We start from the raw sequence: 21,902 nt of genomic DNA on the forward strand, positions 1-21,902 counted from the left end.
CTGTTTCTATACAAACTGACAAGGGGAATTCACTGCTTCCTCACTGTTTGTCTTTCTCTAGCGGGAGAAATCTGCCATCTACCAGTTGGAGGAGGAGTATGAAAACCTGCTGGTAAGCGGACTCATTTCTGATGTCTCTGCATTCAGTTCAGTTCAGTTTCATAAAAATGGAGAACAGCCTGGGTGGGCGGCACCTAATGACCCAGGAAGTACCTGGAAGGGTAGTTAGGGGCTTGTAGATGCTAATTGCATCTCTGCTGCTGGGATTCCTTCAGAAGAGAATGTTAAAAGACTTTTTTCTGAAGACAGTATTCATAGATGTTCTATTTACAAGTTGAGTGTCATGTATATAGCCCGTGTTAAGTACTTGCAGTTAAAGAAATAAAGCTTTTCCACTTGTGAATTGCAGCCTTTTTATGAAGTATAAGCAAAAATAAGACTTACTTTCCCCTAGGTAGTAATCGACTATCGTCTCCATTTTATGACAAACATGAAACCAGTTCACTTGACTGGTATAAAGAGTGATTGCCATTTTTTTCACCCATGTGTGACACCCTGGCTTCATGTCTTTGGTGTTTACTTGTTGGCAGTGATCCTTTTAAAATAATGTGGGTAGTAGTGACACAATTGTCCTATTAGATATGGGGCGTAACAGATGGCACCTTGAAATTTTGGGGGGTGTGGAAGAGGGCAGGAAAAACTTGACTTCTCTTTCTAAGCATCCATTTTCCCTTTTGTGGTCTAAAACTAATTCTTGAAACCAAACATCAGAGTCTGAATCAAGACCCTTTTGGCTATTCCATTGAATCTAAAATTGCTCCCTTGTTAAATTTGGATGGACTTTTTTTTTTTTTAATATACTAGGTGGTCAGTGCAGATTTTACTGATTCATGTGATTTATGTATTTATTTATTAAAAACATTTTTTAAATTAAAGGGACCACACAGATTTATCTGTGGAATCTGCAGAGAACACCAGTAAGGTGCACACTGTTATCCCAATGCCGCTTTTGAACTTGCCTTGCAGAAAGCATCCTTTGAGAGGATGGATCACCTGCGACAGCTGCAGAACATCATCCAGGCCACGTCCCGAGAGATCATGTGGATCAATGACTGCGAGGAGGAGGAGCTGCTGTACGACTGGAGTGACCGGAACACCAACATCGCCCAGAAGCAGGAGGCCTTCTCTGTAAGCACAGTCCTCAGACTTGTAGATATGAGGCTCTTGCCTGGGAGGCCCCCACATGGGGACAAAGGCCTCACAATCATTTAATCGGTTCTGTGGAATTCCGCTGCAGGTGAAATGGTCATGAAAAGCCATTCCTTTCTGGAAGCTTCTCAGTGACTCTAGAGGGGCAGTGCATTGCTTGCCATCCTGGAAGACAGTAGATAGAGTCAGAGTTATGCATTTGGACATCCCACAGTGTGTGTAGCCTAGTGGGATGGTGGATGCAAACCTAGGAACAGGAAATCTCAGCATTAGTTGTCGCAGTCCCTTGACCTGTGTGGATTGGGACAAGCCATGTCTCCAGTGTGACCTCTGCCATGTACTGGACCATCCCAAACATCCTTTCTGGTCTTTCAAGTGCTGTGATTCTTGAGGACACCATAACATGATTCTTTGACATTGTTCATTTCCAGAATGTAGTTTTGTGTTCTAATTTTCCCTTAAAATGGTGGAAATGATGGCCGGCTAATGGTGACTTTGCTCTGACGGATTTGTTTTTCTTTCATTTATAGATACGCATGAGCCAGCTGGAAGTTAAGGAAAAAGAGCTCAATAAGCTTAAACAAGAAAGTGACCAACTTGTTCTCAACCAGCATCCGGCTTCAGACAAAATTGAAGTAGGCTTCACGAGATATTTTTATTAGAGAGTAAAGGGGAACTTTTTGTAAAGTAATACTATACAGATTGAATGATTTTTATGTGTCATAAAGCCATGACAAGTTTATTTTACATATTTTGGATTAATACCCTAGACTGGGGGTTGATAGGCTTTTCAGGAAAGGACCAAATAATAAATATTTTAGGCTTGCAGGCCATTTGGTTTCTGTCGAGATTACTTTGACATTGTTGTGTGAAAATAACCATACCAATATGTAAGTGAATGGGCATGGCTGTGTTCCAATAAAACTTTATTTGTAAATACACACAGTGGGTCCAGTGTACCCTGTGGGCTTTGGTTTGCTAACCTGTACCCTAACCTGCCATCTGTTGCCTGGGCTCAAGGCCAACATTAGCTGGTAGCAGCATTGCAATGGCCATCCTGGTTATTAAAAACTGTTTTTGTATCAGTTGATAAGAGTCACTGCCTTAAGCCCCTCAAGCCTTCTGCATGGGTTCCTTGGAACTCCTCATCATCTAGCAGCTGTATAGGAACAGGGTGCAGTAAAAGGACCCTGCCTCAATGCCACCCCAGTGTCTGTTCTGGTTCTGATTGGTCAGCAATGATCCCATTTGAGCAAATATTTTGACTAATCTCCTAATGGTATCTATTTGCTAAAATTGGTTTTAAAATTTAATTTCTACCATACCAAGAGTTCCCTATTGGGAAATTTTTTTAAAAAATATTATTTATTTATTTTGAGAGAGTGAGAGAGTGCATGTGCACGAGTTGGGGAAGGGAAGAGAGCGAGAATCCCAAGCAGGCTCTGCGCTATCAGCACAGACCTCACAAACCGTGAGATCATGAACTGAGCCGAAACCTAAGAGTTGGATGCTTTACCCTGTGAGCCCCTCAGGTGCCTCCCCACCATTGGGAAATTTCCATTTTCAATTTTTAGAAAAATGTTTGCTTCATTTGGTATTAGATATAACATAGCTCGTAGCTTTCGTTCAGGCTCACATGTCTATCAAAGAATGGATGTCCTTGTCGCTGAGTGGCGATGTGATAGCCGATGTGCTCTCGTTTCAGGCATATATGGATACTCTCCAGACACAGTGGAGCTGGATTCTGCAGATCACCAAGTGCATTGACGTTCATCTCAAAGAAAATGCTGCCTACTTTCAGGTTTTTATGCTTCGTAGTAATTTAATTGTTTGTGGGTCTTAATACCTTATCTTTTAAAAAAATTTTTCTTGATATTTTATTTATTTTTGAGAGAGAGAGAGACCCAGTATGAGGGGAGAGAGGCAGACAGAGAGGGAGACGCAGAATCTGAAGCAGGCTCCAGGCTCTGAACTGTCAGCACAGAGACTGACTTGGGGCTCAAAATGAACTGCGAGATTATGACCTGAGCCAAAGTCACATGCTTAACCGACTGAGCCACCCAGGTGCACCCTAATACCTTATCTTTTGAATGTATTTCTAGAAGCACTGAATACAGTCTTCAAAATATTTTACAAATCCTATTTATTGGCTTTTTGTGTAGAGGAGCAACCTGGTCATGAGTCATTCAGATGTCTCTTGCTGTCACATAATATAGCTTCTGCTCTAACCTTTTCCTTTAGCCACCTATTAAAATAGACTCCGGGAAGGTAGTCCTTGAAATAGAAAATACTATTTGCCTACTGAATTCCTTTTCATTAATGTGTGATCACTCTCATCTTTAATAGTTTTTTGAAGAGGCCCAGTCAACTGAAGCATACCTGAAGGGCCTTCAGGACTCCATCAGGAAGAAGTACCCCTGTGACAAGAACATGCCCCTGCAGCGCCTGCTGGAGCAGATCAAGGAGCTGGAGGTATCGCAGAACAAAAACAGACAGAATGCTCATTACTCAACTCGTTACTTAATTAAAAGTCCTTTGGAAAGCATACTTCACATTCTATTGACATAGTCTCTTCACACAGTGATAGTCTTTCCTGCCCGCTTATGTGGCTCTGTGGTTTCTGAAGTGGCTTGTTATGAAAGGTTCCGATAGTCCCTGCAGATAGATGAGCCCGTGGCCTTTTGTGGCTTATCCAACAGTAGCAATACCTAATGTGTAACATCATAGCAGCTATGGTAATGTCATTTGCAGGTCTTCCCTGAAATTCACTGAGCATCTATGCTAAAGTATGGTCTGATTTGCAATTGCAGAAAGAACGAGAGAAAATCTTGGAGTACAAGCGTCAGGTCCAGAACTTGGTAAACAAGTCCAAGAAGATTGTGCAGCTGAAACCACGCAACCCAGACTACAGAAGCAACAAGCCCATCATTCTCCGGGCTCTCTGTGACTACAAACAAGACCAGGTGGGCGCTCACTTATTCAGAATGAGGCACATGTTTTCCCTTTCTTCACCTAGAGATTTTTGCCATCTAGGGCGTAGAGTTTAATCCAGGTTTTGGTGGGCGGCAGAATCCATGCCTTTCTTTCCTACATAGAGCAGCAAGCTGTAGAAATGCGGCAGCTTTGCTCTGAGTCCAGTCATAGCTCTTGATAATTAGAACAGTGGTTATTATTTTTTAAATGTTTATTTATTTGTTTTGAGAGAGAGAGAGTGTGTGTGGAGGACGATGGCAGAGAGAAAGGGAGAGGGAGAATCCTAAGCAGGCTCTGCGCTCAGCACAGAGTTCCATGCAGGGCTCTATCCCACGACCCTGGGATCATAACCTGAGCTGAAATTCAAGAGTCAGATGCTCAACCACTGAGCCACCCAGGCACCCAGGACAATAGTTATTTTTAAGCTATTCATTTTAAGTATTAATACTTCTCTTCTTCTAATATGCAGAACTTCATCTGTGATTACCCTTTATTTATTTATTTTTTTAATGTTTTTTATTTATTTCTGAGAGAGAGAGAGACACAGTGTGAGCAGGGGAGGGTCAGAGAGAGAGGGAGATACAGAATCTGAAGCAAGCTCTAGGCTGAGCTAGCTGTCAGCACAGAGCCCAACGCGGAGCTCGAACCCATGAACTGTGAGATCATGGCCTGAGCCGAAATCGGATGCTTAACCGACTGAGCCACCCAGGTGCCCCTGTGATTACCCTTTAAATCTTTTTTCTTTTTAAAGTTTATTTATTTTGAGAGGGAGTGCACGAGAATGGGGGAAGAGAGAGAGAGAGAGAGAAAGAGAGAGAGAGAGAATCCCAAGCAGGCTCTGTGCTGTCAGCACAGAGGCCCATATGGGGCTCAAATCCATGAACTATGAGATCATGACCTGAGCCGAAGTCAGATGCTTAACCAACTGAGCCACTCAGGTGCCCCAGTCTTTAAATCTTAAATTTTAAAATCTTTAAATTTCTTTAAAGATCTTTAAATTTCTAACATGAAAGAAAGGGGGAATGTGACCATTATTCTGTGTTTGAAGTGAATGTGATTATAGATATTATGAATTGATTGAACATATTAATCCTGCAGGCTCTGTGGTAAATACAAGTGTTTATATGGAAAGATGACTTGTTTTTATTAATTACTTATGTGATTCCCACAGCTCTGTTTTCTTTTTTATAATTTTTTAATACATTTTTTTTATAATGTTTATTTTTGAGAGAGAGAGAGAGGCAGAGCATGAGCAAGGGAGGGGCAGAGAGAGAGGAAGACAAAGAGTTCAAAGTAGGCTCCAGGCTCTGAGCTGTCAGCATAGAGCCTGATGAAGGGCTCAAATTAGCCATGAGATCATGACCTGTGCCAGACACTTAATTGACAGAGCCACCCAGGTGCTCCTCACGGCTCTGTTTTCTTATAAAAATTATGGAGAATTTAAAAAATATAAAATATGACCAGCTGGTTAGAATCATGTTATAAAAATGGTGTTTATTCTAGCAGGTGGAAATGTTTTAGGAACTTGCATGGAGAGAGGCACCTGGGTGGCTCAGTCAGTTAAGCGACTGACTTTGGCTCAAGTCATGGTCTTATGGTTTGTGAGTTCCAGCCTCTCATCGGGCTCTGTGTTGACAGCTGGGAGCCTGGAGCCTGCTTCTATTTCTGTGTCTCCCTTTCAGCTCCTCCCCTTTTTGCATTCTGTCTCTCTCCCTCTCAAAAATTAGCATTAAAAGGGGCGCCTGGGTGGCTTAGTCGGTTAAGCGTCCAACTTTCCGACTTTCGCTTAGGTCATGATCTCGCGGTTTGTGGGTTCGAGCCCCGCGTCGGGCTCTGTGCTGACTGCCAGCTCGGAGCCTGGAGCCTGTTTCAGTCTGTGACTCCCTCTCTCTCTGACCCTCCCCTGCTCACGCTGTCTCTCTCTCCTAGAAATAAATAAAACATTTAAAAAAAAACAAAAAAAACAACAAAAATTAGCATAAAAAAAGAACTTGCATGGTTGAGAGAGAAGCAAGTTGAAATAGAGATATGAAACACATAAATATCAAACTTACTACATTTCACTAGTTAAGATAGTTGTCCTATTTGAAGTGTACTCATTTCAGGAAGCTATGGAATTAATTTAGAACATAAGCTATTCAGAGGGTTGGGTGGCTCAGTCAGTGAAGTGTCTGCTGCTTGATATCGCCTCAGGTCATGATCTCATAGTATGTGAGATGAAGACTCATGTTGGGCTCTGCTTGGGGTTCTTTCTCTCTCTCTGCCCCTCCCCTCCTCATGTCTATGTTTTCTCTCTCTGTTTCTCAAAATAAATAAATAAACTTAAAAAATAGAGTGAGTAAGCTATTTAGATATTGTAGTTAATTTAGAAAGTTATTTTCTGGGGACAGAATTTCAGAATTTCTTGTTTTTATTTCTAAATTTTAAGAGCAAGTGAATGAGACAAGTAACTCTCACATACTCAAACATAATATATAAAATATGAACTCACAAAAATAGAAAAGCCATGGGGGTAGTTTTTGCTTTACAAAAGGATTGCTCACTTTACTGGTGGATTCCCCAGGCTGTCTTTGGAAAGTTCCTTTACCTAATTCATTTTATGCACACCTTTTAGGCTCACATGTATTATTTAAAGCATCAGTATTGTTGGGATATGTAAAGATCATCTTCATTTAAGGGAAAATAATAAGATAAAAGTTCAGTTTGCACATTTCATCTCTATTTCTGTCTTTGAGAAAAAAGATAAAAATGTGTGCTCATGAGTATAGCTGAAACATGGAGTTGCTTGCCTTACAGAAAATTGTGCACAAAGGGGATGAGTGTATCCTGAAGGACAATAATGAGCGCAGCAAGTGGTATGTGACAGGTCCAGGAGGCGTGGACATGCTCGTCCCTTCTGTTGGTCTGATTATCCCCCCTCCAAATCCTCTGGCCGTGGACCTCTCATGCAAGTAAGTTGTTGAAGTTCCCAGTAGCCACAGCATGAATGCAAGTGTGGAGAAGTAGGGCAATGCTTATACAAGAAATGTAGACTCACCCTTTTGCACTATAATACCCTCTCTTGAAAAAAGGAGCTTTTGTAAGTTTTCCTGGCATTGTCATGCAACTTTATGTTGAAGGTACTATAGTTTTTATTGGAATGTAAAAAAGAATGTCTGACTATTTGGGGGACTGGAGGAAGCCATTCTTTTTAAAAAATATATTAAATATTTAATATGTAAATACTAAGCAATCCACAACTGCACAAGCAATGGACTAAATGAGAAATCAAATGGCAAATAAAAATATGTCTCAAAACCAAAGAAAAAGCAAATGCAATATTTCAAAATGTATGGGATGCAGCAAAAGCAGGTGTTAGAATGAAATTTCTGCTATAAATGCTTGTATGAAGAAAAAAATGTTCAAATAAACAACTTAACATGACACCACAAGGAATTAGAAAAAGAAGAGACTTAGCTGAAATTTAGTCGAGGAAGGAAAGAATAAAGAAAATCAGAAAGAAATAAAATAGAAATTAGAGTAAACAATAACAGAACATTGAAAGAAATAACCAATTTTTCTGAAACAAACAAACAAAATTGGCAATGCTTTAACTACATTAAGAAAAAAAAGAGAGAAGACTCAAAAACCGAAATGAGAAGTGGAAAAGAAAACAGTACAGCAGGTAACCACAGAAATACATCATGTGATAATAGTGGCATTTACTATAAATAATTATATGCTAACAATTCAGATAACTTAGACAGAAAAACCCAGATAATTCCTAAAAACGCACAAGTTACCATGATTGAATCTCAGATCTTGAATCCAAGAAATAGAAAATCTTCTTAGACCAATCACAAGAATGCATGTTGAATTAGGAATCAAAAATCTCCCAGCACAGAAAGGCCCAAGACCCAATGGTTTCATTGGTGAATTCTACCAAACATTAAAAAATATATAATTAATGACAATCTTTATCAAAATGTTACAAGTAATGGAATAGGAGAAATGCATTCCAGACCATTCCATGAAGCCATTACTACCCTGATACCAAAGCAGGATAAATATGATACAAAAACAAAAGAGTCTAGTTTGTGCAATATAAGTATCACTACTCCGACTTTCTTTTGACATCCATTTGTATGATAAATGTTTCTCCACTCCTTCACTTTTTTTTATTAATTTTTTTTTTTATTTCTGGGAGAGAGAGAGAGACAGCGTGAGCAGGGAAGGGTCAGAGAGAGAGGGAGATACAGACTCTGAAATAGGCTCCAGGCTCTGAGCTGGCAGTCAGCACAGAGCCCGATGTGGGACTCGAACCCACGAACCGCGAGATCATGACCTAAGTGAAAGTCGGACACTTAACCGACTAAGCCACCCAGGCGCCCCTCCAGTCCTTCACTTTTGATCTGCAGGTGTCTCTAGGTCTAAAATGAGTCTCTTTAGGTCTAAAATGAGTCTCTAGATGAGTCACTTTTTTATTCCTTTTGACACCCCATGTCTTTTGATTAGAGCATTTAGTCCATTTACATTCAAAGTTATTATTGATAGATCTGTATTTATTGCCACTGTATTACTTGTTTTTTCATTGTTCCTGGAGATTTTCTCTGATCCTTTCTTGTCTTTGTAACTTTTGGTCTCTCCTTTGCACTCAGAGACCCCTTTAACATTTCTTGCAGGGCTGGTTTAGGGTCATGAACTCCTTTAGTTTTTGTTTGTCTGGGAAACTCTTTGTCTCTTTCTATTCTGAATGTTAGCCTTGATGGGTAGAGTATTCTTGGCTGCAGATTTTTCCTATTCAGTACTTTGAATACATCATGCCACTCCCTTCTGGCTTGCCAAGTTTCTGTTGAGAAATCTCCAGCTAGCATTATGGGTTTTCCCTTGTAAGTGAAGGACTTCTTTTGTCTTGCTCCTTTTAAGATTTTTTATCACTATATTTTGCAAATTTAATTGCAATATGTCTGAGTGTTGGCTTGCTTTTATTGATTTTGCTGAGAGTTTTTGTGCCTACTGGACCTAGATGTCTGTGAGGAGACCATTCTTACCATGTATCTTGAAGGCATTGTTTCAAAGTTCTTATTCCCTTCTTATTCCATTCTTATCAGTAATTTTGCAAGTAGCCACAAAAAAAAACCCTTCATATTAATATCTGCTCATCAATAAGCAAGTAGAGCATTCATTTTACAGATTGTCCACAGCAGATTCTTTTCCACCTTTAATTATGGAAATCTTCCACCATACACAGAATAGGGAGAGTAGCATAATGAATCCGCATACTCACTTCCAAGCTGCAATAGCCATCAACATTCCATGATGGCTTCTCCCTGCCATCCTGCATGGTGTTAGACCTCTGTCAATTAATACTTTGCTGGCAAACAATACAATAACAAGGAAATGTATATTCTGAGCAAAAGTGAATTATCTATACTAATATAGATCATTGAGAATGAACTTTCAGAGAGTTAACTAGTCCAGATCCATTGAAATGCTGAGTGTTTGGAAAGTATACATTCACTGCATACATTAACTATTACTCTGTTAGTTCTTGTTATAGTTTTGACGCAGTGTGTAACCACAGTCAGCTTTCCTGTTGGGGTGGAAGTTTGAAAGCCGGGATCCAGTGTGTGTTCCCCTTGTGCCTTCCAGGATCGAGCAATACTATGAAGCCATCTTGGCTCTGTGGAACCAGCTGTACATCAACATGAAGAGCCTGGTGTCCTGGCACTACTGCATGATTGACATTGAGAAAATCAGGGCCATGACTATTGCCAAGGTACATCCTGAGGGCCACTCACACTGCCCGGAGGAGGTTCCAGGCTGCTCCCTGTGGTGCTCGCTTCTGCCAGGCAGACCTTTTAGCAATGCAGCTAATGCTTTTGTTATCTCATCAAGAGAGTTAGCTCAGCCTGCCAGCGAGGTTCTGGTCCACCCTATATAGGATGGGAGGGATTTGCACATGGCTGGCTCTGGTACAAACAGAAATACTGATTGAAGTTACCTGACAAGCCAGAAGTACCTGTGGAAATGACACATGATCCTGTACTATCCTGGGTCCTGTTGTCCTTTGATGTAATGGAAAGCTAGGTCATAAATTATTAACTGGATATCACAGAAGTGAATAGGGGGGATAGAATTCATGGAATAACGCCCAAAGCAGTCATTCTTCTAGATCAGTGGTTTTCAAGTTGTGGTCTGAAGAATCCCAGCTTAAGGGGTTCTGCTTGGGATGACAGGGCAAGCAGAGAGGCACAGAATGAGTAAGTCTGGGTCCCTTTATTCCCCCTTTTCTCTTTTCAGTCAGAGCAGCTTTGCTGTGATCTGCTTTAGGTTTGCAACTTCTGAGTAATACTTCCTTTGAAGAATAAAATTCTGTAGCAAAAATCTATTGACAACGCACTGCTGTGGTTCTGAGGAGCAATCTCGTAATTCTCCAGGACCTTTTATATCTTAATGGGCCTTTGACAAGTATTGCCTTAAGCCCCCCCAGCATAGGGTGTTTCTGGGCACTCCTCTTGGTCACCCCATGGGGGTAATCAAACACTCCTGCCTGGTTTACTTCCAGCTGAAAACCATGCGGCAGGAAGATTACATGAAGACAATATCTGACCTTGAGCTGCATTACCAAGAGTTCCTCAGAAACAGCCAGGGTTCAGAGATGTTTGGAGATGATGACAAGCGGAAAATGCAGTCTCAGTTCACGGATGCCCAGAAGTACTACCAGACCCTGGTCATACAGCTCCCTGGCTACCCCCAGCACCAGACAGGTTTGGAGTGTCTATTCTTCGTGTTATCAACCACACACACAGCTTTTTCTTTTTAATAGTTTATTTTTTATTTTTTGTTTTTTTAAAAATGTTTTTATTTCTGAGAGAGAGAGAGACAACATGAGCAGGGGAGGGTCAGAGAGAGGAGACATAGAATCCAAAACAGGCTCCAGACTCTGAGCTAGCTATCAGCACAGAGCCCAATGCGGGGCTTGAACCCATGAACCATGAGATCATGACCTGAGCTGAAGTCGGATGCTTAACCGACTGAGCCACCCAGGTATGCCAATAGTTTGTTTTTTTTTTAACATTTATTCATTTTTGAGAGACAGAGATAGAGCATGAGTGAGGAAGGAGCAGAGACAGAGGGAAATACAGAACCTGAAGCAGGCTTCAGGCTCTGAGCTGTCAGCATAGAGCCCAATGTGGGGCTTGAACTCACGAACCATGAGATCATGACCGGAGCTAAAGTCAGAGGCTTAACCAACTGAGCCATCCAGGCACCTCAACCACACACACAGCTTTAACAGAAAGTGGTTTGCATGAAACTAGTTTCAGGATCAATGTTGAAAAATAACATATCAAAAGTCATATATACACTAAATTTTCAGAATCACGTCAAAGAAGGAGTTACAGTTTATGCAGTACAGACGTTTTCTGAGCACAAGCACCCTTCTAGCTAGGAATTCTCTGACTTTTGTGGTCCTAATGTATTTTTGCAGTAACCACAACTGAAATCACTCACCATGGTACCTGCCAAGATGTCAACCATAATAAAGTGATTGAAACCAACAGAGAACATGACAAGCAGGAAACATGGATGCTGATGGAGCTCCAGAAGATTCGCAGGCAGATGGAGCACTGTGAGGGCAGGATGTCCCTTAAGAACATCCTGCTAGCCGACCAAGGCTCTACACACCATATCACAGTGAAAATAAATGAGCTAAAGGTAGGCATCCAGTGATATTTTGTTCGATTCCGGGTATATTGTTTATCTGCAAACTAATTAAAAAATACCTCCTGGTTTAAATATTTATAGACAAGAAGCACTAATTTTCAAGAAAACAGGCTTCTGGCAGGATTTCCTCTTTTCTTTCCCATGCTTCCAAATTTGTAGAAGGTTACCAGGCTGGGGATTAAAGCACTGTTGTGCTGGTTTGTGGGTTGTTGAATAAGGCCATGGTGTTTGTCCTCTATGCCACATAGTTCTTTGTTCAGTTTTAAAGTTTTCATAAACATTAGTTTGGTTGCTGCTTGAAACCAACTATGATATGGGCTAAACAAGTAGAATTTTTTTTACGTTTATTTATTTATTTTGAGAGAGACAGAGATAGGATGAGTGGGGGAAGAACAGAGAGAGAGAGAGAATCCCAAGCAGGCTCTGTGCTATCAGTGCAGAGCCTGATATGGGGCTCGAACTCACAAACCGTGAGATCATGAGCAAGAGTTGGATGCTTAACTGACTGACACACCCAGGTGCCCTGAGTTATTTTTATTTATAGATAGGAAACTGACATGGAGAGATTTGTTTGGTGGGGGCGGGGTGGTGGTGGTGGAGGTAAAACCTCAAAGCTGTAGAGAGAGCTGGGATTATGCCCAGACGTAGTCAGCTCCCAGCTCTGTGATCTTTCCTGCTCAGCCATGCCTGCACGCTGCATTGGGATATCTAAGATAATATATCCTGAGTAAGAGGGCCATGTTTACACAGCGCTGATAAGGCCTCCTCGGAGAAGGAAATGAAATATCAACTCTGTCTCTTGAGTCTTTTCCATTTAGTGGACTACTTCAGGACAAAAAACGATCATAAGAATCACAGTTAAATCAAGAGCTTTCCTTCTTCTTTGACAGAGCGTGCAGAACGATTCTCAAGCAATCGCTGAAATTCTCAACCAGCTTAAAGATATGCTCGCTAACTTCAGAGGTTCAGAAAAATACTGCTATTTACAGAATGAAGTATTTGGACTGTTTCAGAAACTGGAAAATATCAATGGCGTTACAGATGGCTACTTAAATAGGTAAACCTCCCTAACATTTATCACAGATATTTTGCTTTTCTCAAGCTTCATTTTGTCAGACTTCATTAGCTCTGTATGCTTGACTTACTGCTATCTTGCCTTACAGTTTTTCTGTTCACTGCAGACTTACTTACATTCTTCTGTGCTTTTGAGATAGTCGTTTTGAGATGTTAATTCCAGTGTTGTGAAATCTAACGTGTTTTACAGCTGAGGTATATGCTATAAGAGTCAGGACTTAGAATTCTTCAATTAATGCAGAATGGCTGTCTGAATGATGACATAGAGGGGCGGGAGAGGAGTTTATTGCTCCTGCTGCTTAGAATAGGCAAAATAAATTTTCATCAGCTTCTTTCATTAATAGTGGCAAGAGCCAAATGTTCAAAGGGTGATTACGTCACTGGCAATATTATTTGCCTCTTTGCTCTTTACAGCTTATGCACTGTAAGAGCTCTACTCCAAGCTATCCTGCAGACAGAAGACATGTTAAAGGTTTACGAAGCCAGACTCACTGAAGAGGAAACGGTGTGCCTGGATTTGGATAAGGTGGAAGCTTACCGCTGTGGACTGAAGGTAACTGAAAGTTGTGTTCAGCAGTGTCCCGGCTTATGGGAAATCATGTGATCCAAGGCTTCATTACATTTTTATGAGTTTGAGGATTACTAGAGTTCATTAGCCACACCTGGTTGGTATCTGTTGTTATCTGTAGTACACTGTTTACCAGGCTGTACTGTTAAGAACAACGTGCAGAGGTAATTTGTGGTGAAATTTGTTCGGAAAACACAAAGTTAAACATAACTGAACTGGTTTCTTCACTACAGCACTTCTCTTCTTCTTTAATATATTCATATGTGTTATTATTCAGCAATGAAACAGAGTTGGTATTTAGCATTTCTCAAATATGCACATTAAATCCTCTATTAATAGGGTAGCATAAGAAGCTAGATCACTGACATAAATATTGGGAAATGCAATCAGTGAATATGCTTTTCTGGATTGCTTATCACTTAAAAATACAAATATTCCAAGAGATTAACTTGTACTCTTTCTTTCTCCTGTGACAGAAAATCAAAAACGACTTGAACTTGAAAAAGTCTTTGTTGGCCACCATGAAGACAGAGCTGCAGAAAGCCCAACAGATCCACTCCCAGACTTCACAGCAGTATCCACTTTATGACCTGGATCTGGGCAAGTTCAGTGACAAAGTCACACAGCTGACAGACCGCTGGCAAAAAATAGACAAACAGATAGACTACAGGTGTGCCAACTTCCTTCCCTACTTTCTTCCCATTTGGTTGTTCCAAGATAATGTCACTTGAAGTTGTCATTACAAAAGCAGTGGTTTGGTTGGCTGTGTTAGTTAGGCACAAGAGACGCTCTGTTCATGGGATGTCTGGAGTCAGCTTTGTGGGAAAAGGGGGAAGCAGGCACCTCGCAATAGCGAAGCTTGAATCAACCCATACCAGGTACTCTTAGAGAAATCAGCAGAAGCCATCGCTCAGGCTCTTTGGGGCCTTGTAAACTCTTGCTAGAATTGTTGGAAGGAGTAGATACTTTGAGTGAGTATTCTTCTGAAATTTAAGAAAATTAAATCTACTACAAAAGAAATGCCTTCTTCCAAATGAGGGTTTAAAAAGTCTCTTTTAATTTTACAGTAGTTCATTTTACTAACAGTGCTTTTTTAAAATTGGTAACTAATTCCCTTGTCATACAATTCCCCCGTTGAAAGTGTATAATCCAGTGGATTTTACTGTATTTAAGATTACGTAACCATCACTGCCATCTATGTCTAGAACATTTTCTTTACCCTAAGAAAAGAGCCTCACACCCATTAGCAGTAATTTCCCATCACCTCCCAATCCTCCAGCCACAATGCAGTCTTTCCTATCTGTGGATTTGCCTGTTGCAGACATTTCATATGAAGGATCATATATTATGTGCTCCTTTGTGACTATTTTTCCACTCAGCATAATGTTTTCAAGGTTCATTCTTGGGGTAGCATGTTTTCTTACTTCATTCCTTTTTATGAGTGAATGGTATTCTATTGTATGGCTATATTTACTACATTTTGTTTATTTTATTTTATTTACTTTCATTCATTCATGGTTTTGGGCTATCATGAAGAATGTCACCATGAACATTCATGTGTAACTTGTTGTAGGGAGGCATGTTTTCAGCTCTCTTGAGTAGGCAGCAGGTGGAATGATTGGGTCATATGATAACTCGGTTATATACTCTCAGGACCATTGCTTTTCTGATTTTATCATATCGATTTTCTGCAGATTATGGGACCTGGAGAAACAAATCAAGCAACTGAGGAATTACCGTGATAACTATCAGGCTTTCTGCAAGTGGCTCTATGATGCCAAACGCCGTCAGGATTCCTTAGAATCCATGAAGTTTGGTGACTCTAACACAGTTATGCGATTTTTGAATGAGCAGAAGGTACAAGCCAGTTTGTCATTTCCTTAGATAACATTGAGTGTAACCTATATTTTCCTGTTTTCATAGTCATGCCTAGGTTTGAAATGATATATTTATGAAGGCTTTTTAAAATTTTTTTTAATGTTTTATTTATTTCTAAGCGAGAGAGAGAGACAGCATGAGCAGGGGAGGGTCAGAGAGAGAGGGAGTCACAGACTCTGAAACAGGCTCCAGGCTCTGAGCTGGTAGTCAGCACAGAGCCCGACGCGGGGCTCGAACCCATGAACCGCAAGATCATGACCTAAGCGAAAGTCGGATACTTAACCGACTAAGCCACCCAGGCGCCCCTGAAGGCTTTTTAAAAAATGTTTATTTTCCTAGAGAGAGAAAGAGAAAAAGAGAGAGAGAGAGAGAAATAGGGAGAGAAAGAATCCCAAGCAGGTTTCACGCTGTCAGTGCAGAGATGCAGGGCTCCATCTCATGAACCTGAGCTGAAATCACAGTAGTACACTTATCTGACTGATAAGCCTGAAATGATGTTTGATATTACTAGTCCATTTTGTGAATGCTTGCATAAGGCCCAATGGAAAAACAGTTGAGATATTTATAAGGAAATCAATGGGGAAAGCAGAAATAATGTAACATTATAGTAAAGTATCTTTAAGTTGAGGTGATAGGATCAGAAAAGAGTATAGATTAGAAAGTTTCCTCTTAGAGAATAAGAAATTGAGGATCTGGGGCACCTGGGTGGCTCAGTCAGTTAAGCATCTGACTTTGGCTTGGGTCATAATCTCATGCTTTATGGGTTTGAGCCCTGTGTCGGGCTCTGCATTGACAGCTAAGAGCCTAGAGGCCTGCTTCGGATTCTGTCTCCCTCTCTCTCTGTCTTTCCACCTCTCGTTCTCTGTCTCTCTCTCTCAAAAATAACTAAACATTAAAAAATAAAGATTTAAAAAAAAAGAAGCCAAAGATCTTGCCTACCCTTTTCTGAATGGAAAACATGCTCATCTTCTCAGGCTTAACTGAGAATAGGAGTTCACTGCATGTAGTCATAAACTGTGGAAAACCAGTTGTCCAGCAGTGAAATAGCATTTATTTAAAAATATTTATATACTTTAATGCTTATAAGTATTATACTTTTTGTGTAGAACTTGCACAATGAAATCTGTGGCAAACGAGACAAATCAGACGAAGTTCAGAAAATTGCCGAACTCTGCGCAAATTCAATTAAGGTATGTTCGTTTCACAAAGAATGTTGGCATTTCGTCAAGAATAATATTAACTGTGCTCGCTTCAGCACACGTACTAAAATTGGAATGATACAGGGAATATTAGCATGGCTCTTGTGCAAGGATGACATGCAAATTTGCGAAGTGTTCTGTATTTTAAAAGTATATATTATGAACTGTGTTATTTTCTGAAATACTTGAAAGAGTATAAACTTCTTGAGGATAGCAATTATAGCTTCTATGTGTTCTCTCCTGAACAAACCGTGAAAAATTTATTAACTATTAACATAAATTCATCGCACATTGGCAATATCAATGGAGTGGGCTGGTCTTCATTCTTTATACAAGTAATATGGGTAACAATCTTCATGTAATATAAAGACGTACTCCTTGGTTTAATAATGTAATGTTAGTGACTTGGACACTGGCAATGCATGATAGCCTATGGGGTTGGTCATTAGAAACACAGCATGATGATTTAGGACCGTGGAATTGTAGCTGTCAGTGACTCTTTTAAGTCCAATTGAGTATGTTTCTCTTAAACCTTTTTATTCTGCAGGATTATGAACTCCAGCTGGCATCGTACACCTCAGGATTGGAAACTCTACTGAACATACCTATCAAGAGAACCATGGTTCAGTCTCCCTCTGGGGTGATTCTGCAAGAGGTATATACCTCATTACATATTCTTAGAGCCAGCCCCTCCTGCATCTTCTGTTGTCCCTGCTTCCTTCCTGTCTTCCCTGTAGACCCTGAATTCACCCATTGTTTCAAGATATCCATTCCAAAAGGGTTTAATAGCAGGTTATGCTCCTTCAGTGGGAGTCATCAATACCTAAGTGATTTTAGGAGGTGGTCAGTGGAAATCTGGATCTGTTGTTTATATGGTAGGATCTTCACAGAAGATCTGGGATTAGTGAGGGAGGCTTTTAACAAGTGGAAAATGTCTAGTTGATTTTTAAAGGACAACTTCTTCCCAAAGATGTCAGATAGCATCATCTGTCAGATGGTTTAGGGGAAATACTCTAGAGGGATGAGGATAGGCTACAATGCTGTGAGCCTTTTGTTTTGTGGTACTTCTGGATTTTGGAATTAGCACACATGAAGGAAGGGAATTCACTATTTGTGTTAATTTTTAAGTGTTAATTTGTTCCCCAGTCAGGGGAGGGGCAGAGAGAGTGGGAGAGAGAATCCTAAGCAGGCTCCGCACTGTCAACACAGAGCCCGATGTGGGGCTTGAACTCACAAATCATGAGATCGTGACCTGAGCTGAAATTAAGAATCAGACGGTTAACCAACTGAGCCACCCAGGCACCCCAGGAATTCACTCATAAATTATAATTTCACTATTTCATTGATTTAGGAAATAAAATTGGTCAGCTTGCATAGGACATTTTTTTTAATGCAGTAACTGTTTTTTTTTTTTTTTCTTTCACTCCTTTTTTACAAGGCCGCAGATATGCATGCTCGATACATAGAACTACTCACAAGGTCTGGAGACTATTATAGGTTCTTAAGTGAGATGCTGAAGAGTTTGGAAGATCTGAAGGTAATTCACTTAATTTCCTTGGAGTGTTGGAAAAGAAAGTGGAATAGAACTTTATTATTACTGCCTCATTAGAATATGGATCTGGACATACTTCCTGTCTACACTAGAGTTTATTAATGAGTTAGGGGTTAATTCTATGCTTCAGGACAGTGCGCTGAATGGTGTTAGGTGATGTTTACAAAATTCTAGCTGCTTTACTGTACCAAAAAAACCCCACTAATTTCATTTACTGTTTGGTCAAGGATTTTGCTTTTTTCATGTGTGTTTTTTCTTTTTTTAAATGTTTATTTATATTTGGGAGAGAGACACAGAGCATGAGCTGAGGAGGGGCAGAGAGAAAGAGAGGGAGACACAGAATCTGAAACAGGCTCTAGGCTCCAAGCTGTCAGCACAGAGCCTGACATGGGGCTTGAACTCACGAACTGTGAGATCATGACCTAAGCCGAAGTCAGACGCTTAACTGACTGAGCCACCCAGGTGCCCCTGAACTGACTGAGCCACCCAGGTGCCCCTGTGTATTTTTTTAAATTAAGGAAGAGAGCGTCCTGGACTGGCTGGATTTGGATTTTTTATCGACATACAAATTTGTTTTATCAATTTGGATGTTTTTATCAACATAAAAAAATCTAGTTGTTTAATTTACTTGTCATTTCCAATACATGCATTCAGTTTATATGAAAACTTAATACCCTGAAATAAAGGAAATGTTAACTTCTGAAATTTTAAGATTTTGATCTTGGAAGAAGTTACCTCACTTACACATGAAGCAGGGGAAACTCAAAGATGCTGTATCATTTGCTAAGATCATACAGGCAGTTGATGGAAGAATTATGACGAGAACACAGATTTTGTGGGTTTTTGTCCAGTAGCTTTTGCCTTGTATCACTCTTTCTATATGTGCTTGTGTGTGTGTGGTGTGCATGTGCACATGTGCAGGTGTGTGAAGAGAAACGAGAACACACAATGGTCTGAGGGGGGAAAGGACCGTTTCTTTTTCTTAGGACGTGAGAGGTTTTCCTTTCATCCTAATTTCTGATTTCACTTCCGCAGCTGAAAAACACCAAGATTGAAGTTTTGGAAGAGGAGCTCAGACTGGCCCGAGATGCCAACTCTGAAAACTGCAATAAGAACAAATTCCTGGACCAGAACCTGCAGAAGTACCAGGCGGAATGTTCCCAGTTCAAAGCCAAGCTTGTGAGCCTGGAGGAGCTGAAGAGGCAGGCAGAGCTGGACGGCAAGTCGGCCAAGCAAAACCTGGACAAGTGCTACGGCCAAATCAAAGAACTCAACGAGAAGATCACCAGGCTGACTTACGAGATCGAGGACGAGAAGCGAAGACGCAAGGCTGTGGAAGACAGGTTTGACCAACAGAAGAATGACTATGACCAGCTGCAGAAGGCAAGGCAGTGTGAAAAGGAGAGCCTCGGCTGGCAGAAAATGGAATCCGAGAAAGCCATCAAAGAGAAGGAGTACGAGATAGAAAGGTTGAGGGTTCTGCTGCAGGAGGAAGGCGCCCGGAAGAGAGAATATGAAAGTGAGCTGGCAAAGGTAAGAAACCACTATAATGAGGAGATGAGTAATTTAAGGAACAAGTATGAAACAGAGATTAACATTACGAAGACCACCATCAAGGAGATATCCATGCAGAAAGAGGACGATTCCAAAAACCTGCGAAACCAGCTTGATAGGCTCTCGAGGGAAAATCGAGATCTGAAGGACGAGATCGTCAGACTCAACGATAGCATATTGCAGACGACCGAGCAGCGACGGAGGGCCGAGGAAGATGCCTTGCAGCAAAAAGCCTGTGGCTCCGAGATGATGCAAAAGAAGCAGCATCTGGAGATAGAGCTTAAGCAGGTCATCCAGCAGCGCTCCGAGGACAATGCTCGGCACAAGCAGTCCCTGGAGGAGGCTGCAAAGACCATTCAGGACAAAAACAAGGAGATTGAGAGACTCAAAGCGGAGTTTCAGGAGGAGGCCAAGCGCCGCTGGGAATATGAAAATGAACTGGCTAAGGTAAGGAACAATTACGACGAGGAGATCATTAGCTTAAAAAACCAGTTCGAGACTGAGATCAACATCACCAAGACCACCATCCACCAGCTCACCATGCAGAAGGAAGAGGACACCAGCGGCTACCGAGCCCAGATCGACAACCTCACCAGAGAAAACCGCAGCCTATCCGAGGAAGTAAAGCGCCTGAAGAACACGTTAGCCCAGACCACGGAGAACCTCAGGAGGGTCGAAGAAAACGTCCAGCAGCAAAAGGCCACGGGCTCGGAGGTGGCGCAGAGGAAACAGCAGCTGGAGATCGAGCTGAGACAGGTCACTCAGATGCGGACGGAAGAGAGCCTGAGATACAAGCAGTCGCTCGATGACGCCGCCAAGACCATCCAGGATAAAAACAAAGAGATCGAGAGGTTAAAACAACTGATAGGAACAGAAACCAGTGAGCGGAAACGCCTGGAAGAAGAGAACGCTAAACTACAGCGGGCCCAGTATGATCTGCAGAAAGCCAATAACAGTGCCACGGAGACGATCAGCAAGATGAAGGTTCAGGAGCAAGAGCTCACGCGCCTGAGGATCGACTACGAGCGGGTGTCCCAGGAGAGGGCCGTGAAGGACCAGGACATCACGAGATTCCAGAGTTCTCTGAAGGACCTGCAGCTGCAGAAGCAGAAGGTGGAGGAGGAGCTGACTCGGCTGAGGAGGACCGCCTCCGAAGACTCCTCGAAAAGGAAGAAGCTGGAGGAGGAGCTGGAAGGCATGAGGAGGTCTCTGAAGGAGCAGGCGATAAAAATCACCAGCCTGACCCAGCAGCTGGAGCAGGCGTCCATTGTTAAGAAACGGAGCGAGGATGACCTCCGGCAGCAGAGGGACGTGTTGGACGGCCACCTGAGGGAGAAGCAGAGGACCCAGGAAGAGCTGAGAAGGCTCTCCGCCGAGGTCGAGGCCCTGAGACGCCAGTTGCTCCAGGAACAAGAAAATGTCAAACAGGCTCACCTGAGGAACGAGCATTTCCAGAAGGCGATAGAGGATAAAAGCAGGAGCTTAAATGAAAGCAAAATAGAAATCGAGAGGCTGCAGTCTCTCACGGAGAACCTGACCAAGGAGCACTTGATGTTGGAGGAGGAGCTTCGGAAGCTGAGGCTGGAATACGATGACCTCAGGAGGAGCCGGAGCGAGGCGGAGAGTGAAAAAAACACCACCATCTCTGAACTCAGGAGCCAGCTGCAGATCAGCAACACCCGGACCCTGGAACTGCAGGGGCTGATTAATGATTTACAGAGAGAGAGGGAAAATTTGAGACAGGAAATTGAGAAATTCCAAAAGCAGGCTTTAGAGGTATTCACAAATATTTGATCACAGCTTCCCTGTCCTTCAGATAATTCACTCCTTTTGCATCTGAACTCAACTGTGCTCCTGATAACTGGGATGGCCACTTACAGCAAGCCTAATTTCTCTTCTTATTGCTGTGCTGCTGCTGCCATAACCCAGGCCACTGCTTTACAGCAGTTTGCCCTGTTTGCCCTTCTGTTCTGTCCCTGCATCAATACCTATCTGTGTGTCACTCCTGTTTGGCGTGCTTTTCAAACATGAGCTCATCATCAGGTTTAACACCTGAGAGCTTGTCCTCTGAATATTCCAGTCTGTTTTCTAGAAGATAGCTCTTACTTAGCGAGCTATGATCTGCATTAAAAATTTTTCTAAATAAAAGCCAGAGTAAAGGCATTTTCTATGCGATTTGGAAATCACT

General features: G+C 41.6%; 1 protein-coding gene and 1 non-coding gene across 2 annotated transcripts in view; both read left to right on the forward strand.

The window, feature by feature from the left end:
* The window catches only part of DSP (desmoplakin), a 46,756-nt gene that overhangs the window by 20,356 nt on the left and 4,498 nt on the right, over positions 1-21,902 (forward strand). Inside the window, exons 7-24 of the mRNA XM_077769974.1 lie at positions 62-112; positions 1,027-1,188; positions 1,740-1,844; positions 2,915-3,010; positions 3,556-3,681; positions 4,020-4,172; positions 6,979-7,133; positions 9,814-9,940; positions 10,730-10,931; positions 11,654-11,880; positions 12,780-12,946; positions 13,378-13,516; positions 14,008-14,201; positions 15,226-15,388; positions 16,516-16,599; positions 17,156-17,263; positions 18,047-18,145; positions 19,196-21,490. Coding sequence (XP_077626100.1) covers positions 62-112; positions 1,027-1,188; positions 1,740-1,844; positions 2,915-3,010; positions 3,556-3,681; positions 4,020-4,172; positions 6,979-7,133; positions 9,814-9,940; positions 10,730-10,931; positions 11,654-11,880; positions 12,780-12,946; positions 13,378-13,516; positions 14,008-14,201; positions 15,226-15,388; positions 16,516-16,599; positions 17,156-17,263; positions 18,047-18,145; positions 19,196-21,490 — 4,653 coding nt within the window. The remainder of the gene's footprint in view (positions 1-61; positions 113-1,026; positions 1,189-1,739; positions 1,845-2,914; positions 3,011-3,555; positions 3,682-4,019; positions 4,173-6,978; positions 7,134-9,813; positions 9,941-10,729; positions 10,932-11,653; positions 11,881-12,779; positions 12,947-13,377; positions 13,517-14,007; positions 14,202-15,225; positions 15,389-16,515; positions 16,600-17,155; positions 17,264-18,046; positions 18,146-19,195; positions 21,491-21,902) is intronic.
* LOC144236483 (U6 spliceosomal RNA) lies at positions 16,652-16,755 on the forward strand. Its single transcript, XR_013336568.1, has one exon. It is a non-coding gene; the product is annotated as a U6 spliceosomal RNA (small nuclear RNA).

Source organism: Crocuta crocuta, unplaced genomic scaffold (assembly GCF_008692635.1).
Source record: "Crocuta crocuta isolate KB4526 unplaced genomic scaffold, BGI_CrCroc_1.0 scaffold24, whole genome shotgun sequence".
Taxonomy (NCBI): domain Eukaryota; kingdom Metazoa; phylum Chordata; class Mammalia; order Carnivora; family Hyaenidae; genus Crocuta; species Crocuta crocuta.